Source organism: Diuraphis noxia, unplaced genomic scaffold (assembly GCF_037042655.1).
Source record: "Diuraphis noxia isolate RWA-SAM2 unplaced genomic scaffold, SU_Dnox_SAM2 contig0002, whole genome shotgun sequence".
NCBI classification, from domain to species: domain Eukaryota; kingdom Metazoa; phylum Arthropoda; class Insecta; order Hemiptera; family Aphididae; genus Diuraphis; species Diuraphis noxia.
Genome location: NW_028301712.1, coordinates 81,159,044 through 81,176,238, shown reverse-complemented (window position 1 = coordinate 81,176,238; position 17,195 = coordinate 81,159,044). Strand labels below are relative to the sequence as shown.

General features: G+C 26.7%; 1 protein-coding gene across 1 annotated transcript in view; it reads left to right on the top strand.

The window, feature by feature from the left end:
• Nucleotides 1-17,195, top strand: part of LOC107165658 (ly6/PLAUR domain-containing protein 6B-like) — a 59,648-nt gene extending 42,453 nt beyond the window's left edge. The window contains exons 2-5 of the mRNA XM_015514007.2: nt 10,952-11,100; nt 13,580-13,663; nt 13,718-13,848; nt 16,221-17,195. Of these exons, the coding sequence (XP_015369493.1) occupies nt 10,977-11,100; nt 13,580-13,663; nt 13,718-13,848; nt 16,221-16,433 (552 nt within the window). The 5' untranslated portion in view covers nt 10,952-10,976 and the 3' untranslated portion in view covers nt 16,434-17,195. The remainder of the gene's footprint in view (nt 1-10,951; nt 11,101-13,579; nt 13,664-13,717; nt 13,849-16,220) is intronic.

Below are 17,195 nucleotides of genomic sequence, written 5' to 3'. Positions count from 1 at the left end.
ATCAAAGCGAAAAAATTACTTACCTACTATCCACTGAAGGTAGAGTGCCTACCTCGATTTTATTTGTCCCCAGACAATACCAGCCATATGTAATACAGCTGGAAATTTATAATAATGAAAATATTCCGATCAAAATCATATAAAATAATCTTGTATTCTTGTACATACTTACTTTTGAATGTTTTCCTAAAAGATCCAAAAATTGTTTATCTTGCGCTTTATTTACTTAAAATTAAATCATATTAAACAATTCTCAATTTCAGCTTTACAACTATTCTTTATTGCTAGTACCTGATACGATTTTTGTAGGTTTCAAATTGATCAACTTATATGCGTATTTGGTTAGCTTTTGGCTTTTGTAAACCTCCTTATCCATTAACTACCAACATTTCTTCGATAAGATAACAATTTCCATGATATCTGTTTATATCTATTAAGTATATACATATATATATTTTAAAACATGCCAGTATAAAAATATGGTTCGATATTTTTACTTCAAAAACTTACTAGACATGCATTTATATTTCTCGCTTGCAACAAGATGGTATAATGTTATATTATTATATTTTATTATCATCAGAGTTTTTAGCTTTAGAAACGTTGATACTATAGTTCACTATTTTTTTATCACAAAAATTTAGATACAATTTGAAAGGTGTCGCTCAACCCTTTCTCGATCACATTTAAATATGTTTTAAATATGGTAAAATAGTAGTTTTATTAGAATTGTAACGAAAAAACATCAGTTCTTCGACTACAATGTTCTGATTCTATTTAAATTGGCTATAACTTATAAGTTTAAAATTTTAATTATTGAAGTTCTCAGAATTAATTTGTATATAGCTATCCAATTATAATAACAAGCAGTTTACTACATCTTTATAATGAGCCAGTGAACGTTGCCACAATGTCATTTCCTAGTCATTATTAGTTTATCTTACCATTTTAGATGGAAAACAATTATTATAAAAAGGTGGGAAACTACTACTACGCTTACGGATCATGCAAGAAAGTACAAAAATATTCCTTTCAGTTTCGGAACTACATTATCGTACAACACAATTGTAAATTTTAACTTTTATAAGGTCCCCTGACGTAAAAATGGTTTTAAGTATTCACAACGATTCCAGACGGAAGACACTTGAACGTCTCCAACGGGAGTGGTTTATATTTTTGGAGTGCTAGGAGCGTTTTTTTTTTTTTATTCTACTTGGAATTTAATTTAAAAAAAAAAATGCGAAATACTTATGTTAAATGTATTTATTTCTCACGTCTTTATGAGAAACTATACTTCTTGTACTTTATTACAATTCATTTTAGTCGTTTCATTGTCAGAATAAAATACTCTTGATAAATATCAACACCCGTACGATATCATATAAGCACGCGTGCTGAATCATACGTATAGTTTTTTTATAAGGATTTTTGTTTGCTGAACAAGAAAAAATATATAAGTATAAAATGGTTCGAAAAATAATATAATATTTAGTCAATTGTGTACAACGCAAATGGAGGGTGAATAAAAACGTGTTGGTCGAGCTTTGGACGAAATACTTCAGCCGGGAAGCTGTACGCACCGATCACAATATTCACAATACGCAGATCATTATCGACAGACCGGAATGATGGCAGTTTGTGATTTCAATCTCTGCTCGAATATACATCCAAATGACACTTTTCTGTTATATTATATGGCACGGAACACAATGTCAATATGCCTGATGGGAGTATGAGTCTAGTTGATATGGGAAATCCCTTAAATCCCTTTTCCCTTTGACCAACACCGATCACCTACCCAAATTCCACTTTATGCACATCCGGTATAATAAACGTCGGATATAGATATAACTGAAATGATGCGTACGTATTGTAACGCAAGGCAACGTCACAGATGTCGCACTATGTAACAATATATATACCTATAATATTTATATTTATTATACATAATATTAAAACATGTCATGCGTGTTGCGTCATTCAAATCAATGTTTTTTCCACGGATATTACATGTATATAATATGTATAATAAATACCTACAGATAATACGACGTTACCTTTGCAATTATTATAATATAACGTGTATGTGTGTTATTGATAAATCGTGTATGCGTATCATTATAATATGTGGGCGCGTCAATGCATACATATCATATTGGATATTATTTGTATTACAAGATCATCATTAATATTTTTACAATATTACTAATAAAACATCATAGATTATATTGATCGCTCACAAAAATCATGTATGCTCAAATGGAATTTTTGGATTAACCTGTCAAAACTTGTCCATAGTGATAAAGGAAAAACGCAAAAAATTCTGTACGTATGAGGAATAATACTAAAAATAAATCTGAATTCCAAAAGCTTAAAACTTTAGTGATTATTTTTATTTTTAATTGCATACTATTTTTAGAATTTGCAGGATAGTGTTTATATTATATTTGTATGTATACAAATACACCTACTCATATTTGTTACAAAATACATAAATGTGAAATGGTAATTTTAACTTTTAAGACAAAAATTAAAATATATACAAACTTAGTTGAAATTGGCAATCTAAGAAATGTGTAGATTCACTGAAAAACAATACAAAATACCCTCAATTTTTTTCATTTTACATTTAATCTTGACTATTATAAATATTTATGACTATACATAACAGTATGTTATATAGAAATTTATAATTCTTGAGTATATAAAAAGTAAGTATTAATATATTTCCATGTTTTCAAGAAATAAAATTGAAAATTGTAGAAATGAAACGTATAAAAAATTAGAAGTATAATAATATTGTAATCTGAGTGATTGAATCTAACTTCCAAACTTCGAAATTTTAACAGTATAACTTCTAAATGGGTACAATCAATATGCGTTCGATAAGAAAACAACTTAACAGCTATACAACGTCGAAGAAATTTATTTGTGTACATTTGGATTTTTCTATAGAATTCTATACATCGGACATACTTAATCCGGATTTGTACGTTACCGAGATGTTGAGTACCTTTTTGTCTACCTATTTTTATTTTTTTTTTGGTTTTTTCACTTTACGACTTTTCATTTTATCACAAATAAAATTACACAAGGAAACTAGATTTTTAATATTCTTATAAATTGCCATGAAATAGAACAGAGTAAACAAACAATTTTTTTTTTTTGGTATAAAGAAGCAATAATTTTTTTCATTCGAGATATTCAACAGAATATTATAATATAATTATAGAAGCTTTGTAACTTTATCGTTAGTCGATACTATTAAGTATTAATTATCTTTAGTTAAACTTGTATACATAAGTAATATAACTAGTACTTACAACAAATAATTAATAGTATTTAATGATTTAATGGTAACTGGAAAAATCAATGTTTTTTTTTTTTTATTGATCTTAAGCCCGGTGACTAAGGCCATTGGCTGTTTGTAGGGGTTATGAACTGTGGTAGGGGTAAGGTTTTGGTACGGTAGATTGTTTTTACGTTTATTTCGGTAGGTAGCAAACACGTGTATGTGTGGCAAGGTTTTTAACTGTGAACCCGGGTGGTCACCCATCCGGGAGCTAGTAGCTGTGGCCGTTACTTACTCCCAGTCGCATTACGCGACTGGTACAGCAGCCAACGCGCCACGCCAAGCTACAAAATCAATGTTTATCAATATATATAATTAGCATTACAATTATTATTGTTCAACTTATATTATGTTTAAAAATATTTTTACAGAGGTTATTTATTTTATAAGAAGAATTTGAAGTATTCGATGATATATTTATATAGACTTTACCAATCTTAAGCTTTTAAAAACGAATAATAAATAATAAGTAATAAATAATAAATAGATTTTAATTCATCAATCAATTACCTACATCTTGAATTATTACTTATTGTAAAAATAAAATATATTACTGATATTATTGAACTGTTAAGACATTTAGTTTTTTCTTTTTATCAGATGATATTTACCACATAATTTTTAGTATGTACTTATAGATTACTAAAAAATACGTTCTGTAACTATAAACAAGTATAAACAAATATTAGAAAAAAAGGATAATATATTATACTTAAAATCATGTAATTACTTAGGAGTTTGTTTCATATAACTATAAGGTTATATAAAACAGTGATAAACTATAGAACAAAATGATAGTAAAGAACTGCATTATAATACATGCAATATTGAGACATTAATAATAAGTAATAAAAGTCGTATAATCTGAAATCAATTTTATTAAATCCTACCATTTTAATTTCCATTGTTTTTATGAATAATGTTTTACAACTCAAGTACAGAAAATATTTACGACTTATAGAGTTTATCTCTAAGAACTTAACACATCATTCAGTTGCAATATAATAATTAGTAATTACATAAAAACCGTTTACTAATACCAATCACTAATATAAATGGAAAAAGTACAATTTAAAATTTTTGAAACCCATCGATGAGTGACATTGAATAAACTTAAAAATCATAAAATATGGAACATTATTATATTTGATTAATCAAACTATTCATCTTTTATATTTTACAAATATTAATTAATTGCAAAAATTAGACTTCATTTCATTTGGAAAAATCATAAAACTTTCTTTTACTGTTAACTTTTTAATATGAAAATAATCCAATGAAACCTATGAAATGTAAAAAAAAATATTGTATATAAGATAATAAATAAACTAAAAATATTACCTCTTACCTTTCAAAAACATAATGTTTTAAACACAGAATGATATAATCTCGAAAATAAATAGCAGTCATTTGTTGAATACTACGTTTGATGAATGAATGGATAATATTAGTGTTTCCAAAGTACCATTTAACGCAAACAGTTGATTTTTGCTCGTTTTTTTTTTTTATTTTTTTTACGTAATGATGCTTACAAAGATGAGACAAAATATTTCAATATTTAGAAACTGACAAAGTTTTTGTGATGAAACTTTTGAAGTACTTCCAGAGTACTTTCGTTGAAAGGTGATAATTTTTCAGGCACATAAAAAGAGTAAATAGCTATACTATAAACTTAAATATGTGCAAATGTACGTACAGATAAATAAGTTATATTATGGTACAACCATTGGTTAATTAAATTATTTAATAAAAATAAACGCTAAAGATGTTTTATAAAGAAATTATACCTGATTATTCAACATTAAATAATATTTAGTATAAGATACTTGTTATACTTAAAATGTTCGTTTTATAAATAGTTTCTATAATACTTATCATTAATTCATTAATATGATATCTAAGTTTATAATCGTTAAATCTACAATAATGTTTAAGGTCACTAATTAATAATATTTTTTTAGAATACAATATTAGATGAAGTGTACTGCGGTGTTTATATTAATATTTGATGAAAATATTATAATTTTCAATAGGTACTTGAAAAAAAGTGGACAAGTAAACAGCTCTGTTTTGGAGTAGGTGTGTAGGTTGTAGGTAGTGTACCTCGTCATTGAGTAGGTCACTGAAATAGATGTGTTAAATTTGAATTCAACTATAAATCATGGCATACCATTAACAATGCTGAACGGAGATTGTCTGTCAGCCTAAATACCAAATATATTGTATTACGCATTTTTATTGCTAATAATATAATAGCACATTATAATAACTTATTTTTATTATTTTTAGTCATACGGTAGGTTGGATTAATTTTTTACAAAAACATTAAATTTATTATATTAATAGCACGAGAACTCCCGGGTTTTGTTATATTAATAGCAGTATGTATTTATATCATATTATATTAATGTTACTAACATTTCTACAATCGATACCGATTATGAATATTTTTAAATGACAGCAAAATAACTACAATCTTTATTCTTTGTATAATATATTATATCCAATTTTTACTACTACATATAATAAATCTTATGTAAGATCTCGTATTAAATTTTCATCAACACGTATAAAAAAACTCAAATTCCAAATAATTTTAAATAGCTTAGATTTAATGAAAATATTTTTAAATGCCATTGGATATAACAATATGTAAAATTAGATAATATAAGTAACACTATACTTAAACTAATGGTTGAGTGACGAATTGAGACAGGTATATTTATATTATTCTTAAATCAGTAATACATTGTTACATTTTAAAATAATATTGAGTGATGGTCGGATTATTTTTTAATAATCACCTTATTTTACGTTTCTTTGCCCGCTATATTAAGGTTTTTTGTGAAAATTATTTCCATAGAATCGTCTATGTTTAATAATTATACAATGTATAGAAGTACCGAAAAAATATTTTTTTAGCAAACATTATTTTGGTCAAACTAAAATTTGACAGGAAACTAGAGAACTATATAGAATCAATTGATTTAAGTATATTTTTCTTGTGTACTACGTGGTAGAAGAAAATTTATGGAAATCATACACTGAAACTAAGATTACAATTAATTTTAAAACAATTACTTTCTCCACATTACAACTTTCTAGACTTAAATGTTACACGAGTAGATGGTATAGATAGAATAGTAAATTAGTAAATTACCTACCTATATGTATTTATCATGTCAACAAATTTATTTTATACCCGTTCATCGTTCATCAAACTATAAACAAATCGCTTCATTGCATTTTTTTCATTTTATATGTCAAACTGAAATCGAATAAGTAACTTAATACTACATTTGCAAGGAATTTTAGTTCTTTTTTATATTATAAAAATAATTGTCAACATTTGAAATGTGTTTTCAATAGTTATAACCAGTTGAAGGTAACAATAAACTAATAGTAGGTAATTGTTTATTTAATATAGGTGCCTGCAAGTTTAAACATTGAAACAATCTTCATACAGCATAGTATTAACTATAGTATTAACACTTATTGATGATGTTAGTTTTAAAACAGTCTATATTTATCTAAATTGAACAGCTTAGCTATAAAATGAACAGAGTGGTTAAGCCATAAAATTGTATGATGGATATAAACAGATAATGTTCCCGACATAATATATCATAAATACACACAATTATTATGTTTATGTGTGTAAAATATTTAACTGACTACAAAAAAAGTTCAACAAAAAACTAACAATATTAAAAATCGAACTGTTATAGACTGTTTAGTGTTATATATATATATATCAAAATATTATCCCAAAATATAATATATTACAAAATTATATTTAGATATCTATATGTACATTTTGGTTTGAAAGTAGGTATATAATAGCAAAGTACACGTCATATTAAATACTTATGCATGTAAATATAAAACAGCACTATTGTACCTAATCTACATACATAATTTGTACCTACTGTTAATTGTAACAAATAAAGGATGATTAGTTCTAAAAATGTATGAAATTCCAGTACTAAAATATTTGTAATAAATCGCTTTTAATGGGAATTATTGAAGAAACAATCTTAAAACAATGCACAGAAACGAACACTAAATTTCAAAAACTGTCAATATAATCACGATTATAATATCGTTGTAGTACTTTAAAACTGGGGTACAGCTATAGAAACTATATTATCGAAATATTATCAAATATAGGTATATCGCCAATATTTTGCACTGACAATGGCTCGAAATTAGAATTTACGCATATACGTGACAATAATTTAACGCACGCTACCTAAAACGTAATATTCCAATTCCTACCTGAACGGTTTAACCTATATAATTGGGTTGAGGTTTGTAAAGATTTACATAATAAAACGATAAGAGAAGGATATAGGTGGAAAGTGGCCGGGTTAGCAGGACAATAAATAATTCACCGACAACAGATGATGACCCTATTAATACGTAAAGTTTGAAACGTTTAAGGATGACCAAGTTGGTTGGAAAGTGCGGAGCAGTGTTAAAAGTTATATGACCATCATCGCATAATAAACAACAAAAGAAAAGCGAGGACCATGTGTTTTCATTAGCGCGGTGCAGCGGACACGTACGCCAGTGTTGTAGAAACACTACTGCAATGGGTATTATTAATATTATAATCGGATACAATGCTCTCTTACAATACGCGATATTACACTGCACACACTGAGATAACAGCTTTGTATTGTTCCGTAGAAATTTACAACGATAAGCCGAGCTTTTTAAACGGCAATGACACCAACCCTCAAGTATGCTCACGTGTGTATATAATAATATTTTATATTATACATAATGCGCGCCGTGTACAGTGCACGCGTATATTGTATACCCATCCCCTCACGCGTGGTCAAAAGTTACCCTCAAAAGTCTAAGGTAATAACTAATAACGACATGTAACTGTTGGCAAACTGTCACCAAAATCCCTCCATTCACTCTTACTTCTCATTATACCTTTAAATTATTGAGAAGTTAGTTTTCCTCGACGACCTATTATATACGGAGAGGTTCTGTTGAAAACTTTTCAATGGTTGCGACAACGACGATAGTTAATCTTCACGCAACACTTAAGTCCAATACTTTTGTCTCGCATCCGTAGCTCATTAGTGAGAAACTTAACAGGAAAAAATTGACAAGTCAGAAAATAGTAAATCATGGCGAAAAATTATCATGATTTTAAAAATATAAAAAAATGGTTAACCAGATACTGGGTATTTGTCATTAGTGTCTCTTCGTTCCGTTATAAGAAAGTGATGCATTTTATTATTATTATTATTATTTTTTTTTTTTTTTTTAATTTAAAATCTTTAATAAATCATCATAAATTGCATTTCGAAAGCAATAAAAATCTAAGCAAAGCCAAGTTTATAACATGATTTATATTTCAAAGTAAGTATTTTAATAAAAAAATATGAACTTTTGTCTGCAGTATAAGCATAACGATACAATTAATTTTATTTAAAATGAGTTTGGTGTAACTTTCACAATATTTTCACTGTTTTTTTTTCATCTCTTAAAACCTTCTATGATATTCCAAAAATCCCTTTTTAATCATCTGACTATAGTTTCAATTCAAATCGAAAAGGGACTAAATAAATATTTTTTTTTAACATGCAATAGATAGCTTTTAACAAATTCATACACATATAGGTCAAGCGACTTGATAACTGAAAGCAATAAAAAATCATTGTATTCAAAATAAATTCTTAGCTGTCTCCTGTCTAGACGTTTAAAATAATCTTAACACACATTATTTTACTTATAAATCTTCTACTTTTTGGAAATTTTCAAAATGTATCAAACTTTCAAAAAAAAAACAAATTGTTAAAATAGATAATATTTATTTTTAATTTAATAATCTAAAGATATCGAGCCAGAGTGTGAAACTTTGTAAGCTACTTTAAAACCTTCTTATCTTAGTAAAACTGTATCTATAAAAAAATAACCACACATTATAAAATCAATAGCTTCTTCAGTTCTTATATTACTTGGAATATAAAGTAATAAAATAATATCTACTTTAATAATAGGAATATATACTAGTTAATAGCTATAAAAACTATTCGATGAAAATATAACTTTATTAAACATAATATAGAGACATAACGAACAATATTGAGCAACCCTTTCAAACGTTGAGCATATAATATGTGTATGTTTGTCACACAACAAGTCTGCAAACAACTAGTTTATTGTAGAAATTTTGGGGAAAACATTATATAGCTATCAACAATAATTATTTGCATGCATTCTAGTTATTATATCATATGATTATGAAGGTAATAATATTCTGCAATTTCGCAAAAATAAAAAACTAAATAAAGCACCTTCACTTTTACTAAAGTAATTAAAACTAGAACGGTACCATAAAGTACATGAAGGTTGGTTCACTTAATACATATCATAGAATGCTGACATTATCAGTTAATATGTAAAGTTACACAAGTATAAAAACATAAGAGATACGAAAAAAATGATTTTTAAAGTTTTATTTCATCGTTTATATAAAAATATTAATAAGGTAAAGTTATTTTTAACTTGAATATATTATTCTATTTTTAATAATAGGGCAAAGGTCACCGAATGGTGGCCCGTAGACAAATTTTATCTGACCCACAGACAAAAAAATAAAGCTTTTTATGGTAAATTAAATGAGGTTTTCATTAGTCTTTATTTTATTTTTTAAATGGCATGTGCATAACTAATTTTTTTAGTGAGTATGAAGTTGAATTATCATACTGTTATATTTTTAGAAAATATATTGATAATATTTGGTTAAACAAAAAAAAAGTAAAATTGTTGTTTTTTGTGTATAATGAAATTTGCCCGATAGGTATATTAAAAACGATCTGTCCTAAAATACGTTATCTAACTCAAGTGCTACAATAATGGTGAATGATGTAATTAATTAAATGATATTCAGTTTAAACACTATTGCATGAATAACTCCAAACATTGTGTGAACACAGAACCATGCCCAACATATTGATTATTGAACCATTCGAAAGACTTAAAAAAAAACAGTTCAGTAATTTATTCATAAACGTCATAGCCACATAGGTATCATCATATGGCATACATTATTATTACATTATTAGATCCGCAACTATGATTACATTAAAACAATAAGTTATAACTTGTTTTTTCTTTAATTATTATTATAATTTAAATAAAATAATAAAATATTGAACTAGCTCAGTGTGATTCAAATGTTACTATTAGGACATCCCTATTTAAATTTAAAAATAATGAGCCTTATACCTCACATTTCATTCAGGCCATTTATTTTGGTAGATAATCGTCAATTCAACTTAAAACAAATTACTTATTCAATATTTGAAACAGATATGGTTAAAAATGGATGATTTTTTTTATCCAAAATTGTTTGAAATTTATTCAACCACTATCTTTTTTGAGTTTTTTCAATATCCAATCCATATTATGATCGTTTAAATATAACTAACTGATAACATATAGGAGCGTTTACTTCAAAACTTTTGGAACATTCTTTCTACACAAACAAACTATATATTATATATAAATAAAAATCTAATACTATATTACCTATGTTAAAAATCTAAAATTAATTTTTCTTGATTGTTTTAGGTAATGTTTGGGGTCATACAGAGGTATGCCTCATGGTTGCCCGTGGATGGTACCACTATTTAGATGGGCCTTATTGTCTGGTTGCGTAGCCAGACCGCTGAGTTCCGATACCAAAATGACCGATGTTGTCGCACAAAACATGACAAAAGGTAATTCACTGGTAAACAATATAAAGCCATTTTGAAACATCGTATTGTGGATAATGGCAGTTTTTTAACAACAAACTCTACAAACCCTAATCAAATATTCAAACACACATTCTCTAAAATGTGTCACACACTCACACTTAATCCGAGGAGAATGCGATACACAACGCAACAACTCGCATGAACAATAAATTGTTCAATATAATACTATTATAATATACAATAATGCATAACATCTAATTCTGAGCATCATATTTAATTCACTAATAATTCTATATACTTGAATACTTATTAGTAATTTATGTTTGACTATCGTTAGTCATTACTTATTTTAAACAGTTCAAATTGTTTTCCTTAGCCATTTTTAATATGTTTTATCACGATTAAAATATATCAGTTTAGTTAAAGTAACTTTAAAATGTCACCTTATTATATATTGTATAGTAGGTAAGAAAAAGAACAATGATAATAAATACGCACATAATTTCAGATAAAAAACGCATTCATTGATTAGAAGTATTAAATCAGGATTTTAATTAGTAATAATTTAATTACGACTTAACATAGTTGAGCATTATACAAACTAACTACAAAACTATTTTTAAATATCATAAAATTTAAAAGTACAAATACTACACTTATGATGAAGATTGTAAACCTGTCAAATGCAATAAACTTATAATATTACCTACTCCAGGTAAACCAAAGCAAAATATGATAAAATAATTAATATGAAAATAGTTTTAATTTAATCACAAATTTAAATTAATTCGTTTATTTGTTTTTGCAAAAAAAAAAAAGGTGCATTCTTAAACACAGAACTATATTTCAACTTAAATTGACTATGTTACACGAAAATTCTGACACAACAGTCTCACTAGGTACCCTAAAAGTTTATTTTCTTGAGATCAAAAGTCAAAACCCATTGTTTTTAAACCAATTTTTCTCGGGTCTAAGAATCTTAAGACAGACACAAAACATAAAACAATGCTTGTAAAACATATTATATATTTGTAGAAATATACAATTATATGTAATTTTCCACCCAAAAATAATTTAATATTTAAAGTTATATAGTAAAGGTCAATGTAATAATAGTTTTAAATTATAAAGTTTAATTTAAAACAAATGCTAGAGTAAATATTTTTAACTAGTATTTCAATCAATAAATCATAACATTCTCGTCGAAATCTAAACGCCAAACATTATCTTAAATTTATAGTCTATCGTTGGTTTTAAAAACAATAATAAAATTAATATTTAAATACGATGAAATATTTATTGTTATTATTTGTTGTACTGTGGTTTTGATGAAAACGGAGCACAGTGTGTGTCACATATATTTCTGTGTGGAAATATTTTAATATAACTTAATAGTCTTTATAATTGTTTTGAGATTCATCCTTTAATTTAGGTTGTAAAATAAAAAAAGAGAAACACAAAATAAGACTCTAAGTATGATCAGGAGTCATTAAAGCAATTATCCTTAAAACATATTGTTAAAGCTTAGTGCTTACAATACTAACAATACATATATTGAAAATTAACAAAATAATTTTCTTAGCACAGCAAAAAATACCTCAATTTACTGCACTAATTTAATTTCGAAAATTGACTATTGAATAGAAAACATTAAACTTGCCAATTTAAGTGCAATCAGTTATAAAAAGAAAAACAGTAAAAATATTTTTTTTCAAAACTTATAATGATCGTCTAAATCTATTATAACAACTGAGTTAATGATAAAAAACGTCACGTAGGTGCCAATATTTTTATTAATTATTTTCTTTTTAATTATTATAATAATTATTATGGTATATAAATTTTCTTTTTTTACACTAATATTTGATGGATCACATCGTTAGGTTTTCTGAAAACGTTTTATTAATAATACATTGTCAGATTTTTTTAGTTACTCACAATTTATAGGTACTTGAATTTTAACAATTTATATACAAAAGTTTACACCCTTCACACAACTTAACTAATATTATGTTTTATTAAAAGATATGGTGTGTAACTATTTGATTTTAATAGGAATTAATAAACTTATGTATAAATTTAAAAAAAATAGGCTGTAACCAATATGTGATAAACTAGCTGATAATATTATAGTATCACATTTTTATAGCAAAATAAAATAGACTACCTATACTATTATCTATACTGTATATTTTCTTCAAATCTAATTTAAATATCAAGTAGCCAATTTGAATAATAGCCAAACACATACAATGCGTCGTACGTGTTGGATAGATATGTGTGTGTATAAAGTTATAATCATGAGTCAATACCTGCTCCGGCCCGATACAGTTTATTTAAAAGTATACAAATAGAAAATAAATAAATGATAACAATAATAAATTTCCACAATAACGTATAGAATACAGATTGATATTAAATTATAGTTGATACGAAAACGTATATCATTTAAATTATAATGATCTTACATTCATTTCATAGATTGCTTTAATTATTTCAGAAAATTTAACTTGCTACACTTGCGTAAACGTGTCGGACAATTTGACATGCAACCAATATGCCATTGATAAGCCATGTGCTCGAGGTATGTATCAGTTTTAAATTTAAACTTCAGTGGAAGTAATTTATGTATCCGTAGATCTAGACTACTGTCAGACGTTACACATAATGGATTCAACTGGATCTAGTGTTATTGTGAACAAAAAATGTGCTAACCGAACAGAATGTCATCCGTCCACTGTCGGTTGTCTAAGCATTGACAGACAGACTGTAAGTTACATAATATAATGTTTAGACATAGTACTAAAGTAATAGTTAAGTGGTATTATCAAGTGCGCCATCGTTGTGTAATATTTTTATTTTTTATGTATACTTTTAATTATTAAAGAATAAACAAAAAATTTAAGAAGATGGAAAACATTAAATGGGTATAGTGCAGTTCTATAGGCTTATAGAAATATACTAAACGGCTGTTTAGCCAGGTGAAGAATTAGAGCCAACCCGTATCCTTAACCGTTCCTTACTTATTTCATATAATATAGTTATTTGCAGTAATTAAAATTGCGTAATTTATTATTAGTATTCTGTTTAATTCAGCGATAATCAAAATTAAAGTTGACGAATTTGATAATTATTGTTTGTGTTGGGAACTATCAATAACGAAATTCGAGCGATTATCATTCAATTTCGATTTCAATTGTCCATAAGTGGTGACGGATACATCAAACGCGATAATGAGAGGAGGGAGTCCCTCAATACCATTGCTGCTAACTTAATTGCAATAATTAATTATATCGATTTAGTAATTAGTAACTTAAGTTTAGTACCCATCAGACTAATGTAATAATTATCTACCTAGGTACCTATAACGTAAACATTATTATATTGTCCATTTGTTAATGAAAAATAGATATGATGGATGTGTAGATACAATTAATGACCGGTAGACGGTAAATACTATAAATACAATAGCTATTACATGTACATTATGATTATTGACTTAAAATATTATTTGTACATTAATAAAATAGTCTATCGTTATTAATATAGTAAAGTATAAACAAGAGTAAAAGCCTAGACTATATATCGTACAATGACGTAGATTATAAAGGTATGTGTTGACAAAAATGGATATGGTGTGAACATATATAACGAATGATGAATGGAAACTGAGTGGGATACATTTGATTTAAAGATACAAAAATAATAATAAATCGATGTAATGTCAGGAGATAAAATAAAATGGAAAGGTAAGATGTTGTGGATGGGATTTATACATCAAATAGATGGCCGGAAGAAAAACAAAAAAACTCCATTGTGATTTTTGTCCATTGTTCATTTTAATCAATCACTATTCAGTATTCACTATTATAATCGGTCTTTAAAGCCCGCTATCAGCTACATTCTTATTTTTAAAGCAATAATTTAACTAATAAAGTGCCACTAAAAATAACTTTTACATATTCATGTCAATCAAGAGTTCCCTTCTTGAAATTTTAAATCCACAATATGAAAATACTACAAACAAGAAATATAATATAAATAAAAAATGCATTTCAATTATAATACACATTGTAAAAATAATTGCATTATTAACTATCTATGGGCTATTATTACTTTACCTGAAATATACATTTATTATAAATAAGTTGAAATAAAATAGGTATCTACCTACACAATTTATTAAGTCCATATAATACTATGTCTATATACTTCATATGATCATATAATTTTATATCTAGAAAATGTATACTTTATAAAAATGTCCAGAGTATACAACTTATAATATACTGCACGTCATTTTGTATGCCAGGTATATATTAGGTATATAATATTATTACTCTGCCTTATTTTTGTCTTAAATACGACTATACATCGACTAGTCAACTCTGTTTACAAGTATTGAAGTATCTTTCTATATTTTCATAAATTTCATTAAAATGATGTCCTAGTGCATAAACATGGGTATTTTGTACAAATAAAACCAATATTCGTTATAAAATATATTACAGTACCTATACGTAGGTACTTAATGATGTATATACTTGAAAATGACACAGGCATGACCTCGTGGAGTGCAAGACCATACACTTAAATGTTCTGACATTTTTATAGGACGTTGTAATATGTATAGTATCATTTTTCTAAACGGTCACTCAAAGGGTTTGGGGTAGTGGGTAGTTTTCAACGTATATACGCAAAGACGACACGTAGCGACTATCGGTTACAAACTAGTTACCTTCAATGTATACCAGTAGCATTATTCTTTAATTATTTATTTACATTTTCTGTTTAATTTTACTATGTGTGTTTTGAACAAGAAGTATATAAGTACCAATCACTTCATTTTAGTAAAAGTACAAAATTTCCTACTAAAGAACAACAAGCTGTGTGTAATGGCAAGAATAACGAGTGATCTTTTAGGAATAGATTTATACTTATTGGGTATTATTATTTAAAGCATTGCAAACAAAGATCTTTTAATTTTTTTTGCTACTGAAATTGAACAAAATTTCACCTATGTCACCAAAACCATAACCCTTCAACGTTAAATTAATGTAATAACAATGATTTTAATCAAAACTTTGAATAATACACACCTATCATATAAACACAATACACACAATGATTATTGTTCACAGGTATGCGTATCCTGTTGCGATGACATGTACTGCAACATGACCGTGCCAACAAACCAAACGAATGCAGTGATAACAGTCACACGGAAACGTCACATGAATCCTACCAAAGGGCCGAAAACAAAGTCTGCTGGTGACGTCCCGTGCACTCAACTGACGGTTTCATCATATTTATTGTTGTTTCTTATGTTATTGACCACAATTTTGCAATGCTAGATCGTTAAACATTTATATAAAATATTATATCTTAACCGTTACCTCAATAATAATTATATTATATATGTAGTTGAGTTTAGATTTAGCTGTTGTATAGGTTATACACAAACACAATACAAACAAACTTTAAACTTTTGTAGTTATTAATCATTTGAACTACAGCAAGTTTACACCTGTGTATAGCCTATTCACAGTTAAACACCAACAGATAATATTCGGTGGAAACATTAAGACTTTAAATGTAGGTGGGCAGAGCGAAACAGGATGATCAAAAATACATTATTTGAAAACTAAAAGTGTAATAATTTCTTTTTATCTGAATATTAAACTTGAACCGTGGTAAAAAACTTTTAGAATCTAAACTGAAAAAATAATAATTATAAAAATAATGGATAGGTTACGCTGCACAATATATCATAGTAGGTAGGTACGGGTAAATTGTTTTATGAGAAAGGTCTATAAGTCCCATAGGAATCAAAGTAATCAATAGTTTTGATATAAGTTAAATTACCATTTAAATATAACAAAAAATATTAAGAAAAAATGTATTCATAAAGTTTTTATAAAAAAAAAATATTCATAGAAACCCCATCCATAAGGCTTATTTTCTTGCTCTGTCCTCTATTCAATATATGAACAAAATAAAGTCGGTAATTTTGTTTACTTATTTGAAAATGAAAATGTTTTTAATCGAACTAAGTTTCGTGTTTTTTTAACCTTCTTGTTATAACATAAAATAAACGATACTATATAATAAACTTA